Raw genomic sequence first — 24216 nt, 5'->3', positions numbered from 1 at the left:
GCAAGCTTGTGGGACCAGACTATATGTGATGGTAAACAATCTGGAAAAATAACATTAAAGGGAAAAAAAAGAAATATCAGGAGAATAATACAGGGAATATTGGGTGCACTAAAAGAGACCACATCCATCTGTTCCATGTACCCACCTCTGGGAGTTTTCATCCTCAATGTTAGTGAGCCCTGTGACTGGACTGCTCAGTTGTTTCCAAACTGTGTTCATATCCCCTGAATCCAAAGCCCTGTTAATTAGAGCCACAGACGACAGCATCTCCACCGCAACCGACAGCTCTGGGTGGGTGAGGTTACCCTGCATACAAAAAGGACAATCAAGACCATTTACCAGCCACAAATCTCTGGGACTGGATGGCATTCATCCAAGGGTTCTAAAAGAACTCAAATGGGAAATTGCTGAGCTATTATCTGTGGTTTGTAACCTATCCTTTAAATCAGCTTCCGTACCTAATGACTGGAAGGTAGCCAACGTGACACCAATATTTAAAAAGGGCTCTAGAGGCGATCCTGGCAATTACAGACCAGTAAGTCTAACCTCAGTACCGGGCAAATTAGTCGAAACAATAGTAAAGAATAAAATTGTGAAGCATGTAGAACATCATAATTTGTTGGACAAAAGTCAACATGGTTTCTGTAAAGGGAAATCCTGTCTTACTAATCTGTTAGAGTTCTTTGAAGGGGTTAACAAACATGCGGACAAGGGGGATCCAGTAGATATAGTATACTTGGATTTTCAGAAAGCCTTTGACAAGGTCCCTCACCAAAGGCTCGTGTGGGATAAGAGGGAAGGTCCTTTCTTGCACTGAGAACTGGTTAAAAGACAGGAAACAAAGGGTAGGAATAAATGGTAAATTTTCAGATTGGAGAGGGGTAACTAGTGGTGTATCCCAAGGGTCAGTCCTGGGACCAATCCTTTTCAACTTATTCATAAATGATCTGGAGAAAGGGGTAAGCAGTGAGGTAGTAAAGTTTGCAGATGATACAAAACTGTTTAGGATAGTCAAGACAGAAGCAGACCGTGAGGGACTCCAAGAAGATCTCACCAAACTGAGTGATTGGGCAACAAAATGGCAAATGAAATTTAATGTGGATAAGTGTAAAGTAATGCACATCGGGAAAAATAACCCCAACTATACGTACATATGATGGGGGCTAATTTGGCTACGACAAATCAGGAAAGAGATCTTGGAGTTATCGTGGACAGTTCTCTGAGAACTTCCACCTAGTGTGCAGCGGTGGTCAAAAAGGCAAATAGGATGCTAGGAATTATTAAGAAAGGGATAGAAAATAAGACCCAGAATATCTTACTGCCCCTGTATAAAACTATGGTACGCCCACATTTTGAATACTGTGTACAGATGTGGTCTCCTCACCTCAAAAAAGATATTTTGGCCTTGGAAAGGGTTCAGAAAAGGGCAACTAAAATGATTAGGGGTTTGGAACGGATCCCATATGAGGAGAGGTTAAAGCAACTGGGACTTTTCAGTTTAGAAAAGAGGAGACTGAGGGGGGATATGATAGAGGTATATAAAATCATGAGTGGTGTGCAGAGGGCTGATAAAGAGAAGTTATTTATTAGTTCCCTAAATAGAAGAACTAGGGGACACCAAATGAAATTAATGGGGAACAGGTTTAAAACTAATAAAATAAAGTTCTTCTTCACACAGCGTGTAGTCAACCTGTGGAACTCCTTGCCAGAGGAGGCTGTGAAGGCTAGGACTACAATAGAGTTTAAAGAGAAGCTAGATAACTTCATGGAGGTTAGGTCCATAAAAGGCTATTAAGCCAGGGGATAAAATGGTGTCCTTGGCCTCTGTCAGAGGCTGGAGAGGGATAGCAGGAGACAAATCACTTGATCATTGTCTTCGGTCCACCCTCTCTGGGGCACCTGGTGCTGGCTACTGTTGGTAGACAGGATACTGGGCTAGATGGACCTTTGGTCTGACCCAGTACGGCCGTTCTTATGTTAAATGTAGGCCATGTGAGGTGGACAGATTATGGAAGTGGTTACAATACCTACAGTGAGTGAGTAAAGGAGGAAGACAGTGTGACAACACAGCTATTGTAAGCTACATGAAAAAGGATATGGTGCTAGAAAGCGATCAATTATGATTCCATGTTTTCAGAGAAATATCTACAATAACTCCAACATCTCTTTCTCAAGCAGTAAACTAATTTAGTCCCCATCAATTTGTATGTATCGCTGGGATCATGGTACATTAATTTGTATCTACCGACACTGAATTTCATCTGCTATTTTGTTGCCCAATCACCCAGTTCTGGGAGATCCCTTGTGGTCGGCTCTGGACTTAACTATATTGCATTATTTTGTACCAGCTGTAAACCTTACCACTTCACTGTTTACCCATTTTTCCAGATCAGTTATGAGTAAACTTAACAGCACTGGTCCCACAACAGATCCATGGGAGGCCCCACTATTTACCTCTCTCCATTCTGAAAACGGACCATGTATTCCTACCCTTTGTTTCATATGTTTTAACCAGTTATTGATACATGAGGAGACTTGCCCTCTCACCTTGTGACTGCTTACATTGCGTAAGAGACTGAGACAAGGATTCATGTCATCAAAGGCTTTATGAAACTTCAAATACACTGGAACACTCTTGTCCACATGCTTGTTTACTCCTTCAAAGGACGCTAACAGATCAGTGAGGCTTTCCCTTTACAAAAGCTATGCTGAATCTTCACCAATGTATCATGTTCACCTATGTGTCTGATATGTCTCTTCTTTACTGCAGTCCCACCCAATCTGTCAGATATGGAAGTTAACCTGTCACTGCCAGGATCATCTCCAGAGCCTGTCTTAAAAACTGGTGTCTCATTAGCCATCTTCCAGTCATCCAGCATAGAAGCTGACTTAAGAAATAAGGTACATACCACAGTTGGTAGCACTGCAATTTTTAATCTGAATTGGTTGAGAACTCTTGGGTGAGTCTGGTGATTTATTATTGTTTAATTTATCATTTAATAGTCAATTCCACAAACTTTGAACTGCAACACAGTTTCAAGAATTGGCAAAGCAGCTATATTCAGGAGAAGGTGGGGAATGAAGATCTAAGAACAATGGATATTGCTGGGAATGGTCAGACAGATTCTCTTTCCTGTTCTTGGAAAACAGTTACTTACATCAGGGCTCTGCTGCTGCAGAGTGGCCAGCTCCCTCTGGTAAAGCTCTGCAGCAAATGGATAAACCTGAGGTAACTGAGCTTCTGGATTCAAAAGTTCTCCCACAGTGTTCTCCGCAACACCCATCTGAATTGCAGAATTAATCCTTGCCACTGCTGCCAACCCTAGAGATTAAAGGGAAAGAAGGCACAAGGGGTTAGGAAGACGGAGAGCTTGTACCTCTTATACTATGTATAGGATAGACTTATGTGTAGTTCTGGGGAGGAGCTGGTGGTCTTGGTACATGAAGGAAGCAATGACATAGGGAAGGGTAGGAGAGATGTCTTGGAGGCCAAATTTAGGCTGCTAGGAAAGAGATTGAATTCCAGGACCTCTATGGTGGCATTCTCAGAAAGGCTTCCAGTTCCACGTGCAGGGCCAGGTAGGCAGGCAGAGCTTCAGAGTCTCAATGCGAGTGCATGAGACGATGGTGTAGGGAGGAGGGGTTTAGATTTATAAGGAACTGGGGAAACTTTTGGGATAGGAGGAGCCTATACAGGAAAGATGGGCTCCACCTAAACCAAAGTGGATCCAGACTGCTGGCACTTAACATTAAAAAGGTCGCAGAGCAGTTTTTAAACTAACAGAGATGGGGGAAAGCAGACTGGTGCAGAGGAGTACGTGGATCGGACAGAGACTTCTCTTAGAGGAGAGTCTATTGATAGAGATTATCTAGGTTTTAGTCAGGAGGACAGGATAGAAGATAATAAAGTATGGGCCAGATCAGATGAGAAACATTCACATAAAAAAGAATCTGACACATCAGAAAAGGGCAGACAAATAAACAGTGACAAGCTTTTAAAGTGCTTCTTCACAAATGCTAGAAGCCTAAATAATAAGATGGTGAACTAGAGTGCCTCGTGTTAAAGGAGGATATTGATATAACAGGCATCACAGAAACCTGGTGAAGTGAGGACAATCAATAGGACATAGTCATACCAAGGTACAAAATATATCGGAAAGACAGAACAGGTCATGAGAGGGCGGAGTAGCACTATATGTGAAAGAAAATGTAGAATCAAATGAAGTAAAAATCTTAAATGAGCCAAAATGTTCCATAGAATCTCTATGGATAGTAATTCCATGCACTAATAAGAATAAAACAGTAGGGCTATATTATCAACAACCTGACCAGGACAGTGATAGTGATTATGAAACGCTAAGGGTGATTAGAGAGGCTATCAAAACAAAAAAAACCAATAATAGTGGGGGATTTCAATTATCCCCCTATTGACTCGGTACGTCACCTCAGGACGAAATACAGAGACAAAATGTCTCAATACCTTAAACGACTGCTTCTTGGAGCAGCTGGTACAGGAACCCACAAGGGGAGAGGCAATTCTTGATTTAGTCCTGAGTGGAGCACAGGATCTGGTCCAAGAGGTAACTATAACAGGACTGCTTGGAAATAGTGACCATAGTATAACAACATTTAATATTCCTGTGGTGGGAAGAACTCCTCAGATGCCCAACACTGTGGCATTTAATTTCAGAAAGGGGAACTACACAAAAACGAGGAGGTTAAACAGAAATTAAAAGGTACAGGGACTAAAGTAAAATCCCTACAAGCTGCATGGACACTTTTCAAAGACACCATAATAGAGGCCCAACTTAAATGTATATCGCAAATTAAAAAACACAGTAAAAGAACTAAAAGGCAGCCACCGTGGCTTACCAACCAGGTAAAAGAAGCAGTGAGAGATAAAAAGGCACCTTTTAAAAAGTCAAATCCTAGTGAGGAAAATAGAAAGGAGCATAAACACTGCCAAATTAAGTGTAAATATGTAATAAGAAAAGCCAAAAAAGGAGTTTGAAGAACAGCTAGCCAAAAACCTAAAAGGTAATAACAAAATGTTTTTAAGTACATCAGAAGCAGGAAGCCTGCTAAACCACCAGTGGGGGCCCCTGGACAATCGAGATACAAAAGGAGCACTTAAAGACGATAAAGTCATTGCAAAGAAACTAAATGAATTATTTGTTTTTGTCTTCATCGCTGAGGATGTTAGGGAGATTCACAAACCTGAGCCGTCCTTTCTAGGTGACAAATCTGAGGACTTGTCACAGACTGAAGTGTCATAAGAGGTGGTTTTGGAATAAATTGATAAACTTGACAGTAACAAGTCACCAAGACCAGAAGGCATCACCCAAGAGTTCTGAAAAAACTCAAATGTGAAATTGCAGAACTATTAACTATGGTCTGTAACCTATCCTTTAAATCAGCTTCTGTACCCAATGACTGAAAGATAGCTAATGTGATGCCAATATTTAAAGAGGGATCTAGAGGCGATCCCAGCAATTACAGATGAGTAAGTCTAATGTCAGTTCTGGGCAAATTAGTAGAAACAATAGTAAAGAATAAAATTGTCAGACACATAGAAGAACATAATTTGTTGGGAAAAAGTCAACATGGTTTCTGTAAAGGGAAATCATGTCTTACTAATCTATTAGAGTTCTTTGAAGCGGTCAACAAACATGTGGTCAAGGGAGATCCAGTAGATATAGTGTACTTAGGATTTTCCCTCTTACCCCATGACAACTTAATTTATATAAGAGCCTTTGGTGAGGGACCTTGTCAAAGGCTTTCTGGAAATCTTTCATGGACTGAGAACTGGTTAAAAGACAGGAAACAAAGGGTAGGAAAAATGCTAAATTTTCAGAATGGAGAAGAGTAACTAGAGGTGTTCCCCAAGAGTTAGTCCTAGGACCAATCCTATTCAACTTATTCATAAATGATCCACAGAAAGGAGTAAAGAGTGAGGTGGCAAAGTTTGCAGACGATACTAAATTGCTCAAGAGAGTTAAGACCAAAGCAGACTGTGAAGAGCTTCCAAAAGATCTCACCAAACTAAGTGAGTGGGCAACAAAATGGCAAATGAAATTTAATGTGGATAAATGTATAGTAATGCACATTAGAAAAAATAACCCCAACTATACATCCAATATGATGGGGGCTAATTTAGCTACAACTAAATAGGAAAGAGTTCTTGGAATTATCGTGGATAGTTCTCTGAAGGCATCCACGCAGTGTGCAGCGGCAGTCAAAAAGCAAACAGGATGTTAGGAATCATCAAAAAGGGATAGAGAATAAGACAGAGAATATCTTATTGCCCTTTTATAAAATCATGGTACACCCACATCTTGAATACTGCATACAGATGTGGTCTCCTCATCTCAAAAAAGATATACTGGCATTAGAAATGGTTCAGAGAAGGGCAACTAAAATGATGAGGGATTTGGAACGGGTCCCATGTGAGGAGAGATTAAAGAGACTAGGACTTTTCAGCTTGGAAAAGAGGAGATTAGGGGGGATAGGATAGAGGTATATAAAATCATGAGTGATGTGGAGAATGTGAATAAGAAAAAGTTATTTACTTGTTCCCATAATATAAGAACTAGGGGCCTCCACATGAAACTAATGGGCAGCAGGTTTAAAACAAATAAAAGGAAGTTCTTCTTCACACAGCGCACAGTCAACCTGTGGAACTCCTTGCCTGAGGAGGTTGTGAAGGCTAGGACTATAACAGGGTTTAAAAAAGAACTAGATAAATTAATGGAGGTTAAGTCCATTAATGGCTATTAGCGAGGATGGGTAAGGAATGGTTTCCCTAGCCTCTGTTTGTCAGAGGGTGGAGATGGATGGCAGGAGAGGGATCGCTTGATCATTACCTGTTCTGTTCCCTCCCGACTGTTAGCAGACAGGAAACTGGGATGGATGGACCTTTGGTCTAACCCAGTATGGCCATTCTTATGTTTTCTATTATGACGGCAGTTGTTACCACCTGCTGTGGAAAAGGCTTTTGCTCTGTGGACACTCCAAGTGAATTGCCACATATGAAGAAACCTATGTGAGAAGACTACATTCCCTCCACTGCATGAATTACTGGGTGAAATTATCTGGCCTCTGTTATTCAAGAAGTCAGAGTAGATGATCATAGTGGTCTCTTCTAGCCTTGAAATGTATCGTTCTATGGTAATTTTCAATCATTTTAAATTAGTCAATTCCAGAAACAGCATTTATATCAGAAAAATAACAGAAACTAAGTTTCAGAGTACATTTTCAGAAGGACAACATCTCTTTACCAACAGCGCATCAAGTAGTTAGAGCATTAGGATCTGTACTTGCAATTAGTTCTCTCCTAATTGGATACTGGAAAATGGCCAGAGTTGCAGGGAGATCCAAGTTTCTATCTCAATGGCTGTGTCCAGACACAGGGGTTTTTTCAAAAAAAGTAGCCTTTTTTCGAAAAAACTTCACCTGCGTCTAGACTGCAGCCGCGTTCTTTCGAAATTAAATCGAAAGAATGCAGCTTTTCTTTCGACGGTGGTAAACCTAATTCCACGAGGAAGAACGCCTTCTTTCGAAAGTGCTCTTTCGAAAGAAGGCATTCTTGAAAGCAAACAGGCTTTTTAGAAAGAGAGCATCCAGACTCACTGAGTGCTTTCTTTCGAAAAAGTGGCTTGCTTTTTCGAAATTCCGCGTGCAGTCTAGACGCTCTCTTTCGAAAGAGGCTTGCAGTCTAGACATAGCCAATGTGAGCAGAACTGAGTCCACAATAAGGATCACCAGTTGGCCTCAGGCTCTGTGCCATGGAGCTACCTGGATTTCCCTCAAAGACCCAGGATCAAGAGATGAGCATAAGCATTCAACTACAAAAGTCACTTACATGGGACACAAGTTTCCTAAATGTATTTTAAAATGTCTAGTTTGAAGCATGACTTGTATTATAAACCAGGTTATAAGACCTATTATGCGGAGACTGAAAAGAATCACAGATGCTGGCTTTCTGCAAACTTCTCACTAGCCCTGCTGTTTACAGGGAAGTCACAAAGAGGCATGACAGCTGATGTCGGTGTTCCAACAATGTATAAATGATGCACTCCCTCAGGCCTCTGATCACCTCCACCAATTCCTTGGCTATAAGCTCTACTGAAAGGCTCCTTACTTCGCTGATATTGTTGTGCTGCATGGTTAGCAGTGTCCACCCCAGACTGTAACTCCTCCTTCTGAAGGGGGCTTGCCAGACCAGTCTGAAAAAAAATAAATCACACACAAAAGAAAGTCAGCTCTCTTCTGACTTTATTCAAACACAACAACATGAACAGGAGTTTTTCCCTGTGAAATTTTACCCACGCACAATCCTTTGCAAACAGAATTCTGCAGATGTAGGAGAGAGAAATTATTAACCAGACTAGCCAATTAGCCCGTCATAAGATGGGATTTTCAGGTCTCTCCTCCACTTTGGTCTTCTCTCCTGAGCCTCCAGTCTCTCGCTCCGTGTCTCCCTCTCTCCTCCTCCTACTGCCTCCCCTCTCTCTCAGCTCTCCTCCACCTTCTGCCCCTCTCTCCATCTCTCTTCTCCCCCTCCTGCCTCTCACTCTCTCTCCACTCTCCCGTCTCCATCAGAGATGCACACTTGTCCAGGCCCCGCCCCCCTTCGCAGCGCTCGGCTGACTTAATGGAGATCGCCTATCTCCTAGAACTGGAAGGGACCTTGAAAGGTCATCGAGTCCAGTCCCCTGCCTTCTCAGCAGGACCAAGTACCATCCCTGATGAATTTTTGCCCCACATCCCTAAATGGCCTCCGCAAGGATTGAACTCACAACCCTGGGTTTAGCAGGCCAATGCTCAAACCACTGAGCTATCCCTCCCCCCAGTTCTGTGCCACTCAGCTGGGCTGCCGCACGGGAGCAAGCAGCGCAAACGGCCTCTCTCTCTCTTCTCCTCTTACTGCCTCGCCCTCTCTCAGCACTCGTCTGCCTCTCCTGCCTCTCTCCCCTTCTCTCTCTCTTTCTCTTCTCCCCATCCCACCTCTCTCTCCCCTTCTCTCTCTTTCTCTTCTCCCCATCCCACCTCTCTCTCCCCTTCTCTCTCTTTCTCTTCTCCCCATCCCACCTCTCTCTCTCTCTCTCTCTCTCCCCTCCGCCTCCTCCTTTCTCCTCTCCGCTTTACTCCTTTTGAATCCGGCACCCTTTCCTGATGTCAGAGATGCATGCTCATCCAGGCCCCACCCCCTGGCTGTTCCCTCTGAGCGGCACTGTTACCTCATGCCGTGGAACTCGGCTGACTTCTGCGCCGCTCAGCCGGGCCACTACGCAGGAGCAAGCGGCCGTTTGGGCTCCCCTGCGGTGGCTCAGCTGAGCAGCACAGAAGTCAGCCAAGCGCCATGGCAGGAGGCGAAGGGGGGATACGGCAGTGACGTACATGGCCAGGCCCCGCCCCCGGCCATGTATGTCACTGCCCTGCCCCGTTCCCCTCCCGCCGTGGCACTCGGCTGACTTCTGTGCCACTCCGCCAGGCCGTCGTGGGGGGCTGAGCGGCGCAGAAATCAGCCAAGAGCCACGGCGCGAGGCGAAGGACATGACTCAGGCAACAGCGCCGCCCAGAGGGAACAGCCAGTGTTTCTGCGTTAGAGAGTCACAGACATTGGGCTACTATATATATATATATATGATACTTCCATTGTATGTGGTGAAAGAGACTTGGTTGACTAAAGTCTGATGCCTTCTCTGAGATTTCAGATGCCAAGCAGGTCTAGAAAATTAAACATGGGGCTAGGAGCCAGGTAAGTTTCCAACTAGATCTTTGCCATTAACTTGCTGTGAAGCCCTAGGCAAACCCTTAAATTACTCAAGATTCCACATTTACAAAAATAGGAATAAAAAATGCCAGATAGAAACTTTCAGAAGTAGTTCTACTTCTTTGATTATATAGAGGGTGATCATATTTTCTAAATGGTATTGGTTACTTGAATAGCCACGTAACCTCATGAACTCTTATCGGTTAGAAGAGTATTTTATAGGCTCTGGAGGGTGCGGGCCCCAGGCTTGCCCCAGTGTGCTCCAGCCTCACCCAGAGGAGCTCACTGCCACCCTGCACTGTTGCCTCTGGGTGCCAGGCAGGAGATTGTCAGCATGGGGAACCAGCTCCCCTCACACACTGGCTACCTGTCACCATGTGCTGCTACCTCTGATAAAAATAAATCAGCCCCATCTGAGCTCCCAGACTCGATGCGAGCTGGATCTGAGCCTGCCTGCCTACTTGGCTCCCGATACACTTTAAATGCAGAGCGGCAGCAGGAGTAGGTCCAGACCTGTCGCAAGCCAGGACTGAGCCAGGCTGCTGGCCAGACTTCTAAAAAATTTACTGGTGGGAGGGGAAGGAAATGCATGTAATCTATAGCATTAACCAATAAGCTTTTGCTTATCACTATTACATCCCTACATTGCATGGAGGTTGCCTATGCCCCATCACATGCAGAGCTGACCCAAGTTTACCTGAGCCCTCTCCCCTGCACATAGTTGGCCTAAGATGCCCCCACATATCATGTGCGGGGCTGACCTAGGCTACCTGGTATCACTGCTTGTCTCAGCCCCGCGTTGATGCTCACCCCATTCAAATATTCCTCCACAGCTCACTACAGGAAAATCTTCCCCCCTTTGGGGAGGGGGGGGGAGTAAATCCAGGTATTTGTCTTGTTTGCTCTTGCCAACTGATGATCAGTTGGTATAAGCCAGTGGTCCCCAACACGGTGCCCACGGGCGCCATGGCACCCGCGGGGTCATTTCTGTGCGCCCACCAAGTGCTCAGGGCTGGCTCTGCCCTGGGCACGTGGCGCATGCACGGTGCAGGCCCCGGGAGCACGGCTATGGGGGGTGCCGGCCCTGGGTGCGCGGCGAATTGGCCTCCCCACCCCCAGGCGTGCAGCTGTGAGGGGTGCTGGCTCTGGGCGTGAGGCCTGGAGGGTGCCGGCCCCAGGCTTGCGGCGAATGGGTGGCCCCACCCATGGCCACGCAGCGAAGGGGTTGCTGGCCCCAGGCACGTGGCTCCTGGGGGTGTGGCATATGCGTGGCCCCGCCCTCGGGTGCACGAATGTCCCCGCCCTCTGGTGTCCAGCAGGCAAACAGTTCCAGACTAGGAACTGCTTTTCCATACTGTGACGGGTCTGGCCTGCCCCGCACTGAACATGAGGGGCGGAGAGCCTGTCTATTGGGTAGAATATGCCCCTCCTCAACAGCTTTGTCAATGTGAGTTTGAAATGGCAGCATTATTCCTGGATGGTAAATGTCACAACTTAAGTCTTTAAGTTGTGACATTTACCATCCAGGAATAATGCTGCCATTTCAAACTCACATTGACAAAGCTGTTGATACTATACCATTAAGTATTCTATTTATGTACATAATCACAGTGTCTCTTGCATACGTATTATGCTATTGGAATAATAAGTTTACTTTTGCAACACTGAAAAACAAAGAAATGTTTTCCAAAGTACCTTTAACTCATGTATGGGGGTTTCATGATCCCCAAATCATTAATATATGATTCTTTTTGGTATTCTAAATACTTGCACAATGATTACATATGCTTTTCCATACCTCCTGTTTCTGTTGCCTGTCACTCAGAAGCTGTTTGAGATACCAGTCACGATTTTCTCGCTGTACTCCTCGGAGCCCCAGGGCTGGTGATGTCAAAACTTCAAATAATACTAATGCATCTCCCTGTTCCAAAGCCAGATCTATCTTTGATAGGGCTGAATGTGCTAGGGAGAAAGTAAGGTAAAGTAAGGGTCAAGAGCTAAATGTAGCAATCATCAGGCCTCTATAACGCAGGCCGAGAAGGCGTTTCTTCCTGAACACTATCGACTGATGGTTTAGGCCTAGAAGTCTCTAAGTCAGGCTCCAAAATCAGGCTCAGGAGGGCTTTTAAGAGGCAAAGAGACTAAAATGGTATGTAATACTAAGAGCACAGAGTTACACACGGGGATCCTTCCCTCGTTTAAGGAGCCTGGGGAGGGACAAGGGGCAGGATGAATTCAAAATAGAGAGCAATACTACTCCGTTCAAAGTGCGGCCGTAGAACAGGAAGTCAAGGAGCCATTCAGAATGTTCTTCATCCAGGCCTAGTTCAGTGGGAAACTTACTGTTGACTTTGTTGACATTGCCCTGAATCTCAGCTTGAGTCAGCAGCTCTTCGTACACATCCCTTTCTCTCGCTGAGTTCTCAGAAGCAGTCTGACAATGAAACAAACCAATAATGCATCACTAGACCAGATTTTGCAGTGCTTTGTTTAGAGCAGGGATTGGCACTCTATGGCTCTCTAAGGAACCAGATATGGCTCTTCTGGAGCCCCAACTCAGCCCCGCATTGCTCTCCATGCTGCAGGGAGCCAGTGCTGCCCTGAGACCCTCATATCTCCAAACTCATGCAACCCCACATTCCCAGACTCCTGCACCCCCACATCCTCAGTCCCCCTGCCATAACACTCCTGCACCCTCTCCCACACTCCAACCTTGTGCCCTGAGTCCATCATGCACTCAAATTCCATGTCCTGAGCCTCTCGTATACCCCAACCCAGACTCCTGAAGCCCTATATCCCCAGCTCCCTGCCATAAGATTGACAGAAGGCAGCCTGAATGCGTGCATGAAACTGGATTTGACCAGTTGTGATGTAAACTTCAAAGAAATGTGTGAAAGGATGCAGCAGCATAAGTCCCATTAAATAAAGTCTGTATGTACAATGTTTTCATTTATGCTGTTATTAATCATTACGTCAATATTTTCAGTCATGCAAATGGGCATTCTTATACGGCTCTTTGTTGACCACTTGTTCTGAATTTTGATGTAGTTTGGCTCTTTGGTTTGAAAAGGTTGCTGAGCCCTGGATTAGAGGCCTCTAACTGCCCTCCAGAAGAAAGGGCAGTAAACATAACTAATGCACACAGCAACAAAGCTCTAACCCACTGCACAACAGATAAGTAATAATTACACACACACATAAAAGGGAGTCCTAGAGGTGAGTATCTCTAGGTGTGTGCGCGCGCGCGCGCACACACACACACACACACACACACACACACACACACACACACACACACACACAGGATGATTTTAAAAGCAATTTTAGTATAAAAGATGCAGTAGATCCACTGAGGGAGACACATATAGATTCTCAAACTGGAAATGTTCCATATGAAATAAATGGATATAATAGTCCAGAGCAGGCCATACATCTAAGTACTGCTAACTGGCGTCCCACTGCTGCAGCCAGAAAGTGACAAATAGTTTGGGTAGAATTCTGTGAACAGATTCACTTGCACAGTACTTTTGGGACCATGGCGTTTAGACTTGGATGTATAGTGCTTGTAAATATCGGCCTCCATAAAATAGAATTACTTACTGGCTAAGTAGACTTGGAAGACAAAATTCACTAAGCAACTCTAATCTAGGTGAAATTCTAGAACTAGTTCAAACTTTGTAGAAGAGTTGTTTTTATTAAATATCTATATCAGAGACTCAAAAATTCTATATAAAAAAAGGACAGGCTTTTACTGATGTCTAGAATAAGACCTCTCCTCTGTTCTTCCACCATGCATATTCCTTGGGAATCTATGTGTAAGGGATTCTTGTAGAACTCTGTTTTCTTCCATCTTGTAATATATCACATTTACCCCTGAGGACAATAGAATTTCACTAAGGACAAATCTGAACTAACTCCTCATGTAAAATACTTAACACCATATTTTCACTAGATTCCTCTGGTGGCATAGTGAACTCGAAACAATGAACATGAATTCGTAGTTACAAAGGAGTACTGTTCTCTTACTCTGTTTTTGGCATTCTCCATCTTGTCCTTCTTTGCTTGGTACAATGTGTCCTGATATATTGATGCCAGCGGTTCCTCAAGATTCACCAACATGGCATTGGGGTTCTTCATTGCCATAAGGGTGTCAGCTGGAACTTGATGGTCAATTGCTTCATTAATGGCAATAACAGCAGCATGCACTGAAAAGCAAAGCATAGATTCCTAATTTACTGCAAAGACAGCTGCCCTTTCTTGCAATAAATTAAAAACTGCTCTAGCTTTGGCATTTCTGCAATTATCAGTATACAAATTGCAAGTAAGGTTCTATTTTTGACCAAGGCGGTATCTTATTCCCTGATATCAGTTTGATTTTGACCAAATCAAATACAGATTTTCAAACAAAAAAAAATGCCTTGGCCATAAGACCACCTATGTTGATGTAAATAATAGGGAATATTACTGCCAGCACTTAAACATGTACTTTTCTATCCAATCTGGCAATTTAAACGGTCACGGAGGATGAAAATCCATTCCCCTTACATGCTGCTTCATCCACAGAAAGTTCATTAGCTAAAATTCCTCCAATCTTGCTGAAGGCAGGCATCTGAATTCCATACTTTTCCAGCTCACTCCTCATATTGTTGATCTCCTCCTCTGAAATACAAAGAAAAAAGGTGCAATATAGGCAGAATCAGACCTAAAATCAGCTATTGCTACACAAAAATTAGGACAGCTACAAAAGACTGCAAATGCCATCTCAAAATATTTTATGCATGCAGCCTGAGAAGAGACAAAACTCTCCTATATTTGTTCCAGTTGCCCAAACTGAAGGGGCTTACACAAGACTGTTTGTAGTTCCATGCGCCTAGTGACAAAAGTTTGAAACAGATTACATGATCCTTGTGTGGTTTGAAGCCAACAGGGCATGGAAAATACATACACTATCCTACAAAGCTTGCTTTCTTCTGCAGCTGCTGCTCTGGAAGGAGAGAGTCTAAAACCAAGGGAAGGGAAGGGAGAGACAATGGAGACATACTAATGTTAAGAGTCAGTTACTAAAGAATTAAGAATAAAACTTCCTCCCAAAGTTCTGGAGTCTCCTTCCCCAGCTAGTATCGTAGGAATCCATCAACATTTTGTAAGCTTCTGTTTAGTTTGCAGAAGCGAAGAGGGCAGGGGGATTTGATAGCAGCCTTCAGCTTCCTGAGGGGAGGTTCCAAAGAGGACGGAGAGAGGCTGTTCTCAGTAGTGACAGATGGCAGAACGAGGAGCAATGGTCTCAAATTGCAGTGGGAGAGGTCCAGGTTGGATATTAGGAAAAACTATTTCACTAGGAGAGTGGGGAAGCACTGCGATGGGTTCCCTACGGGAATAGTGGAGTCTCCATCCCTAGAGGTGTTTAAGTCTCGGCTTGACAAAGCCCTGGCCGGGTTGATTTAGTTGGGATTGGTCCTGCCTAGAGCAGGGGGCTGGACTTGATGACCTCCTAAGGTCTCTTCCAGCTCTATGAATCTATGATACTAAACATAAATGAAATGAAGGCTTCGGCTGAGTTGGGCATTAATCCCTCTTCATCCATTCCGTAAAGCATCTACTGGAGTGAGTAAACAGGACATACAATTTCATATACATTTAAATTTCAGAGAAGCAAGAAATCTCCATACCTGTGAAGTCCACCTTCCCATATAAATCTTGAATCTGAGGGGCCAGTCCCAGTTTAAACAGGTACAGACTAGGAAACAAAATGTGGGAATAATTAGCACTAATCACGCCTTGTGGCCTTTACCACACATACAAGTACATTAAGGGAGATTTAGATGCAGGAAACATCCAACTAAGTGAAAAGAATTCTAGATGGTCAAAACCTGCCTTTTCAATTCTGATGGTGATTGATTCTCCCAGTGAAACATCTGTGTATAGAGGCAAGTTACCATGAAAAAAAAACAGTAGACCCCCCCTCACCTAAAAAGAAGATCCATATAGCATAAGAGCTCTTTAAAAGTTCCCTTTTCATCAGCAGACATCTGGTTGCACATGTGGGTAACTTCTTACCAAAGATTTGCTTTATTCTACTGGTTACCAGTACAGAGCCAGCCTAACTCTATAAGTGTAAACACACCCTGCAGCTACCTTAGGGTGGTAAAGGAGGCTTGCATATTTTTTATGGAACAAGGTAAGTTGGTATTGGGAAAGTAAAGAAAGCTAAATTGAATTTAGGCCATGTTAATTCTGAATACAAGTGTTAACATCAGAGTTTAATGAAATTTAACGTATTCATTTTTTAATTCACTTTTGGTTAATTCAGATTAACTTTCCTGAGTTTCCTTGTGTAGACAAATTCTTCCTCTTGGAGACCCATATGCTGCCCACTATTTACATTTCAGCAAAACCTAGGTCGTTCTGAATATCTGGATTCTGATTTACATATCACTGGCAAAGAGGAGCAGACTGACAAGGAGATGTGGACATATGTCCGCTGAACCCAGCTATTAAGAATAACTGCAAAAGCTACTCTTAAGCTGCCAGTGAGAAGGAGCCTCATTAACCCACACCCCTTTCATACTGGTCAAAGGAGCATAGACTACACAGTTCTATACTTGGACATCACACGATGCTGAGTGTTCCTGGCAAGTTCTATGCATGTTGAGATCTGAGTTGAAAGCAGATTCACTTCTACAAATAATACGATTTTAGAACAGCCTTAAATTAGGGATGTCTTAATGTTGATTACACAATTAACTGATAAGCCTTGGCTCGCGTTACCAGATAATCCTATTGCCTACATGCACTCCCTCCCCCACCTTTGCTGACTCAGAGGCAGCAAGGGGTAGGAGGCAGGAACTGAAATGCACATGCTGGCTGAACCTCCTGCCCCCCCCACTTGCTGCCTCCATAGGAGAGGAAGGGCAGTCGGGAGCCAGCTCCCCTGAAGCATCGGCTTCTGCCTGCCCCACCCCCCCAAGTGTGTATAAACATGTAACTGCTAAAACTTCAAGCATGTTTACCCAAATACCGGATAGATTAAAAATATCTGAACCTCAATAGAGGTTCCAGGTAGGGATGTTAACTATCTGAATGCTTCCTTCCAAAGGATCAGAAAACAAAAGAATAAGCTTCTTCTTGAGGACTGGCAACAAGGAGTCCTGTGGCACCTTATAAACAGATGTATTGGAGCATAAGCTTTTGTGGGCAAAGACCCACTTCGTCAGATGCATGTAGCGGAAATTTCCAGAGGCAGGTTTAAATATGCAGGCCAGAATAAGGCTAAAGATAACAAGGTTAATTCAGTCAAAGAGGGTGAGGCCCACTTCTAGCAGCTTTCGTGGAGGTGACTTAAGGACCGTAACTGAGTGTACTAAGATGGTGACCCAAATTGATATGGTTTAGTGCTCTTTTACAGAAACATCGTAAGAAGTGTTCTTCACATGAAGCCCACTAAATATTCTTCCCCAATCAGATTGGAAACCTGCATCCAAACTGGTTAATCAGGAAAAACTAAGTCACTGTAATGAAATTATCTCTCTCTGGAGCAAAACCTTCCATTTCAACACACACTACAGAGGCAAAGTCAGAAATAACTAACACAGCCAAGTGGATCTCTTTAGTTACCGCAAGAGGTGAGACATTATCCTTCTGAGCCTCTGAAAGGGTTTTAAAGCATGACGTGGCTTTTCAAAATGCCCCACCCCCCCAAGCCTCCTTGATTTATCCTAAAAATAAACATGCTGCAGACAAAGGCCGGCTTCAACTTACTCTCTTTACCTGTTCTAGCTAAACAGACAAGCTTGAACCTATTTTCTCCCAAGACACAAGCTGAAGTTCATTATTTATTATCAGGTGAAAATTACAGTGCTGACACTTCCCTTTATGCCTCTCACACTGCAGCTCTAGATAAAGATTCATACAATGAACACGAAAGTGAAAATATAGAACCATTATAAAAGTAATCATTCCCCATATGAGATAGGAGTAGGGCATGTGCATATTCAGACTTCTGAACACCCATGGTACATTCATACCCTTCCTGAGATTAGTGTCCAATTCAGTGAGATTTCATCAGCATGCCAAGTTATCATTAGTGCCAATGTCTGAACTGGTGGGGATTTTGGGGGGGCCCACTGAGCTGCATGGGACCTTTCCCTGCACTGTCCATACATAGCAACAATTCCTTCCCTATATGGAGTCTCCCAGCAGGCACAGGCCAAAGGAGCACAGGGAGAGGTACCATGCAGGTCCAGCATCTCAGATGCCTGTCATCTCAGCTACTGCTCTGCCAACAGCCTTTCTTCTCCTCCCTGCCCACAGCCTCGTCCCTCCTGTGCACAGGCAGGTTTATCAGGCTGCTACCTCTTCCCCACTCTCTGCTATGGCTTTGACGACAACCTCCTCTTCTCTCCCAGCCCCCCACCTCCTGTGCAGTCTGAGTGCAGGCAGGCTTCTTCCATGGCTGTAATCCTAGAAAGAATCACAGAAACATCCTAAATACTAGTCGCAGGCAGGTTTGCAAGGCTGCAGACAGGAAAGGGAGGCCCTCACACGATCTTCTCTAGCTGCAGCCCCAACAGACCCGCCTGCCAGGGTGCTCAGCACATTCCAGTGCTTCCTTCTGGGACTGCAGCCAGAGCCTTCAAAAAGATGTTGTGAATAAGCAGCATGCTGTTGTCAATATCCAGATCCCATTAATATTGAAGTCAATGGGATGAGATTGATTCCCAACAAAATATTACTATTAACTGTAAGTTGTTTGTATCCAGGTTCTTATTAAGTGGAAACCACTATACATGTAGAGCCCTGCGTGGATACAAATCTTTTATCCGTATCCCATCCATATCCAAAAATAAGCTCTGGATATCCGTGTCCACATCCACAGATATGGATACCTGCAGATATAAAGCAGTTCTAGATACAACCTTTGTCTCCGCACCCCTATCTGCAAAAATGAGCCGTGGATATCCATGGATTTGCATGCTTCCATAGGGTAGGAGACATTATACTGCACACACTTTTAAAAAGCTCTCACTACACTGCTTGCCTCCTGATACTGTGCATTCACAAATATGCACATACACACACAATCCCCACGGTGGGCGATTCACAGCTGTACAAATCCCATGCCTAAGGCGTGGGAATCTCAAAATGTACACATGGCCACTACTGGTTGGTGATCTCACTGTCTCAAACATGCATAGTGCTTAGAACGGAAAATATCAATGCATTTCAGAGACGCCGCTTCTGGAGGCTGAAGACTTTACTTTAAGCCTACAGTACATTCATCCCCACCATTCCAAATCCGAATTCATGTACATTCTTGCAGACTTGGGATTTCTAGGCAGCCTTCCTTCACTCGCAATTCAAATTCCTGCCTAACATGTGTTACCTGAGAGCATGGATACAATAGATGCAGCGTGGCATGTTCTTCCGATCATAGATGTCAGTAGTTTCTGGGTAGAAAATCTGAATATAAAACAAAGTTAACTATCAGAATAATACCTCACACACTAGCCAGCCAAGTAGAAAGGAATTTAACAACCCTAAAACTGCTCCAGATAGTTGTGGCACAGGGAGGTTGTGAAATCTCCATCTCTGGAGATATTTAATAGCAGGTTAGACACACACCTGTCAGGGATGGTCTCTAGACGGTGCTTGGCCCTGCCATGAGGGCAGGGAACTGGACTCAATGACCTCTCAAGGTCCCTTCCAGTTCTAGTGTTCTATGAGTCTACGAAATAGTGTCAAAACACTGTCAAGCTGGAGGATTTCTTACTCGACTCCTGTAACCCTCACTGTATGAGAAGTAAGGGAAGTCGGAGGGAGCGTGCACTATTTTGAAATAAGTGCCATGTAGAGGCTCCTTATTTCAAAATGGAACACTCTCCCTCTGACTTCCCTTACTCCTCGGACAACGAGGGCTACAGGAGTCGGAGTAAGAAGACCTCCAGCTTGATGCTGTTTAGTCGCAGACTAAGTGCATCTACACTGCAGCACTACAGGCAGTCCCCAGGTTACGTACAAGATTTGGACTATAGGTTTGTTCTTAAGTTGAATTTGTATGTAAGTCGGATATAAGTCGGATCCGCGTAACTCGGGGACTACCTGTATTTCAAAATCACTTAGTCTGAGTCTAAACAGCATCAAGCTGGAGGACTTCTTACTCTGACTCCTGTAACCCTCATTGTCTGAGAAGTAAGGGAAGTTAGAGGGAGAGTGTTCCATTTTGAAATAGGGAGCCTCTGCATGGCACTGATTTCAAAATAAGCTATTTCGAAATAAGTTATGCAATTGATGTAGCTCAATTTACATAGCTTATTTTGAGTTAAGTTCTGCAGTGTACATGCACCCATACTGTTGGACCCACATTCCTGCTGGCCCCATGCACCATCTACATGACCATCCCGCACCCGCTCCCCACAGACATACTGTGTGGTATTCCAGGGGAATTGGGTTGGAGATGCTGAGAGAGTCAAGAGATTATAGGGATATTTACACGAAGGACTGGGGAAGAGGATTTTGTTTGAACCGGATGAGCAGAAGGGGGCAAACTTAGCTACATTAGGTCGATATTCTCTTAAGGTCCCTTCAAGTTCCACATTCCTTCTCTCCTCATCCAACATCCTCCAGAGCACCATCTCTCCCCCGAGCCCATTCCTATGCTTCCTGCTGCCCAATCTGCTCCTGTAAGTCACTAGGAGTTCAGCATTGGACAGTTGTAAAGGCAGGAGAATGCTGGAAGGAAATGTTTGACAAAATCTTAAAATTAACATTTCCAAGGTTTTTTTCTTAATGCAGACCAGACCGCAGGTAAGGGTGTAGAATAGTGACCCTTGTGTGACTAAGCACATAGTCTGTTCTTGTAACATGTAACAAAAGTGAGAGGAAAAGTTGTTTTGGGAATAAACCAATGTTCATGGTTTGACTTTCTGTATTTTTTCATAGATATTCTGATTTTAAGGACAGAAGGGATTATTGTAATCATTTAGTCTGACCATTTATATAAGACACGTCACAGAATTTCAGCCAGTCACTCCTGTACAGAGGCAAATAATTTATATTTACCTAAAGCATCTTTCCTGAAGACTTGATTTCAAGACTTCAAGAGACAAAGAATCCACCACTTCCCCACAAAAAAAATGGAAAAATTCACCCGTTCCAACAACTGTTGCTTCTTTTATCCATGATTTTCCTACGATTCCTAAAAATTTCCACGACTAAACTGTAGCTCAGGCATTCTGTTCAACAGAATGAAAAATTAAATTCTGTACTGCAGATCTCACCCAAAATGAGCGCTAAGCATATGATACAGAAGGAGTAATTCACTCTGCCTCCCACTCATATAGACAGAGATGGGAATAGAGTATTTCAACAAACTTCAGGATGACGTTTCTAAGGAGGACCAAGTCTAGGAAACTATGGGTTAGGTAACCAAAGTTTGCTGAATCATCTGTTTTGGCAAATTCATCCCACAACATTCAAAGCCAGGCTTTTCAGTGCAGCAATTACCTTGGGGAGGCCAATCTCAGACATGGCATTCAACCACTGAATAACATTATCTGTATGCCGAAAATGAAGCCCAGTTGCCTGAAAGAAAGTGGGAGGGTGGAAAAAGTACATGAATCATCATAGCCACAGTGAGTACTAGGGAACTTTGCTAAGACTTGTATCTGATAAGTGTTACTTACATCATCTAAACACTTCCAAAGATCTGAGGTCTTAGGTATGATGATGAAAGCTTTCTACAGCCAGCTATATTTAAGGCTTACAAAAAGCCAGCTCTCTCAGACTTTCACATGCACAGAAACTCAGACAAAACTAAAAGATCTTCCTTCATCCACTATCTACAGTTCAGGAAGAGTTAAATTTTTTCACTTTAAAACTGCCCCAATCTATTACTCACTCATTCACTGACAGCTCCTATACAACAGAGGTGAGGAACCTTTTTTCTATTGGGGCCATTGATCCATGGGAGAGGGAAGTGGGGGAGAGCAATCAGGGGCCATACACAGCCCCACAAGGGGTGGGAGCAGAGGCTCCAGGCTTTCCCTAGGCTCTAAGATAGGACCAGAAAGGGGGTCAAGTTGTGGGACTGGGGTCAGGGCTGGAGACTGGCAAGCACGTTCCAGCAGGGGGTGCAGGCACTGGGATAGGGCCGGGATAGGACAAGGGGTTGGGGTGCAGGCTCCACAAGGGAGTTTGGATGAGGAAAGGACTCAGGGTTGGGATATGGGTGGGGAGCAGGTTTGGGAGGGAGTTAAGAGTGCAGAAGGAGATTCTGATCTGGGGGAGGAGGTTGAAGTGCAGTACAGCTTCAGTGTACAGGCTCCAGCCATGCAATGCTTACACCTCAGGCTGCTTCCAGTTAGCATCACAGGGGGGCGAAGGCAGGCTCCCTGCCTGCCCTAGCTACAGGCTACTCTCGGAAACGACCACCATGGCCCTTAGACGGGAAGAGCCAGGAAGCTCTGCACATTTTGCAGAGCTGAATTTCTGGCTAATAAAAACTAGGGGGTGGGGGCAACACCCAGAGCTTCTCTGATCACCCCTTTGCCTCAGGGCTGCAGGGAAATGGCAGCAAGCCAGCACTCATAGCTCTAGCCCCACAGGTAGGCACTGAAACTTTGGGTTTCTAGCCTGCAGTAGAGACTATCCACAGGCTGGGTGAACTGAAACAGCCGGCCAGATCCAGAGCACGGGCCACTGGGTCCCTACCCCTCTTTACACCTATACATTCAGAAATCTCTTTCTTTAGACCTCTCTGGCCATCCTTGTTCCCAGAACAGAAAGAGCTCACCTTATATCTGGTTTGTTCCCGGTCATAGATTTTCTTCAGAGACACCACCTTAGGAGAGAAAAAGTTTCCCAGTTTGGCTAGAAAGACTCCATTCCTCAGTCCCTCCTCCAGCTCTGTTGTGGGAGGTAGATCCTCATTAAGGCAAGCCTCCATCCATCTGAAAATGTGAAAAGAACCAGAGTGGGTCATGTGAGAACTTTTCTGATTTCTTCCATTTCTGGCCAAGTTCAGCACTGATGCTACCACATCTTTTCCCATTGTATGTGTTCTGTATTAGGCAATGGTGTGCACAGTGTTATAATACACTTTATACCATAAGATGCTGCTACCTGGCCTCAGATTCGAAGTCTTGCCCTTTCAGCTTTTAGGCTACCCACACTAAAGTTACTTCAGATGACAAAATGAACAGAAATACTGAACCCAAATGTCTTTGAAAGTTTCATAAACATATTTTTTTAAACAAACATCTTCTTACCCATTAATTTCTTTTCTTTTCAGTCACTGTGTACTTGACACTTGCCTAGATATATTAGCCAGCAATTACCTCTAGTTTGAATCACCCTCATGAGAAAAGGCTCAACTGTTACATCTCTCTTTGCGGAGCTCCACTATATTCAATATCACTTAATCCCACAGCAGACATTGGTGGCTCCATCACATTGAGTCAAGTCCTGTTGGTGTAGTCTCATAGCTGATGCCTCAGAATTTTGGGGTCAGGTTTGCTTCTCTTGCCTATATTTTCTCCAATCCTGTTTTGTATTTCAGACTAACTTAAAGTGAAGACCAGAATATTAGCTGCTACTGTAATCACATTTCCTTACTAGAGATTTCTGCATCCTTAGGCAGTATCACAGCTTTCAATAAGCTTATCTCTTTTCTTCCTATCTAAGTTAATGTCTGTTACTGTAGTACTTGAAAGCAACAAAGATTACAGGGGAGCAAATAATCTGAATGGCTCGTGCGCCCACTGAGAAAATAAGTCTGGTTTTATCCCATCAGGAAAATTGTCATGGAAAACCTAATGTATACACATGGGATTTACGGTTTCTTCTGAAAGAAGTAAAATCTTTGAACATTCTAATATTTGTGGAAGGGATTTCCACATATTCCCCTCCATCTTCTAAAAGAGCAAATGCCTTTCTCTGCAGCATGTGTCTCTATCAACTTAGCTCCTTTAGCATTCCTGAGGGAAATATCTACCTTGGTACGATCATGCTGAAACAGAGGTGACTTTCAAGATATTTAGGGCATAGAAGATCAAGATCCAGATCTTAAAAATCAGATCTGGTATTGCAATAAAGAACACAGGCCATACCTATCAAATACAGCATTGTACCTAGGAAAGCAGTGACTCTGAAAAGGATTTAGGGATCAGTGGACTGGGTTCAGAGCATGAATTCCCAATGATGTTTTATAAAAAAGGGCTTAATGCAATCCTTGATTGCATTTTACAGAAAATAATATGGATGTTACTTTTATCTCCATATAATCTATTGGTGAGATTGATATTAGAATACTGCCTTCTGTTAGTGCTAGTCCACGCTTATAGAAAGGACTTTGAAAAACCTGGAGAGTGTGCAGAAAAGAATCCAAAAAATTATTCAAGGGCCAGAGAAAATACCGTACAGAGAAAAACTTAAAGTGCTCAATC

General features: G+C 43.9%; 1 protein-coding gene across 2 annotated transcripts in view; it reads right to left on the bottom strand.

The window, feature by feature from the left end:
- The window catches only part of IQGAP1 (IQ motif containing GTPase activating protein 1), a 261663-nt gene that overhangs the window by 154210 nt on the left and 83237 nt on the right, over positions 1–24216 (bottom strand). For both annotated transcript variants that reach the window (XM_075916963.2, XM_075916961.2), the window contains exons 3-13: positions 22566–22722; positions 21278–21355; positions 19158–19234; positions 15445–15512; positions 14321–14434; positions 13802–13980; positions 12119–12209; positions 11574–11737; positions 8141–8225; positions 3159–3322; positions 146–306 (exon numbers count right to left, since the gene is read on the bottom strand). In XM_075916963.2, the coding sequence (XP_075773078.1) occupies positions 146–306; positions 3159–3322; positions 8141–8225; positions 11574–11737; positions 12119–12209; positions 13802–13980; positions 14321–14434; positions 15445–15512; positions 19158–19234; positions 21278–21355; positions 22566–22722 (1338 nt within the window). The remainder of the gene's footprint in view (positions 1–145; positions 307–3158; positions 3323–8140; positions 8226–11573; positions 11738–12118; positions 12210–13801; positions 13981–14320; positions 14435–15444; positions 15513–19157; positions 19235–21277; positions 21356–22565; positions 22723–24216) is intronic.

Source organism: Pelodiscus sinensis, chromosome 14 (genome assembly GCF_052426305.1).
Source record: "Pelodiscus sinensis isolate ZL-2025 chromosome 14, ASM5242630v1, whole genome shotgun sequence".
Classification (NCBI taxonomy): Eukaryota; Metazoa; Chordata; order Testudines; family Trionychidae; genus Pelodiscus; species Pelodiscus sinensis.
The sequence above is the reverse complement of the archived record's forward strand: the minus strand, read 5'-3'. Positions and strand labels throughout refer to the sequence as shown.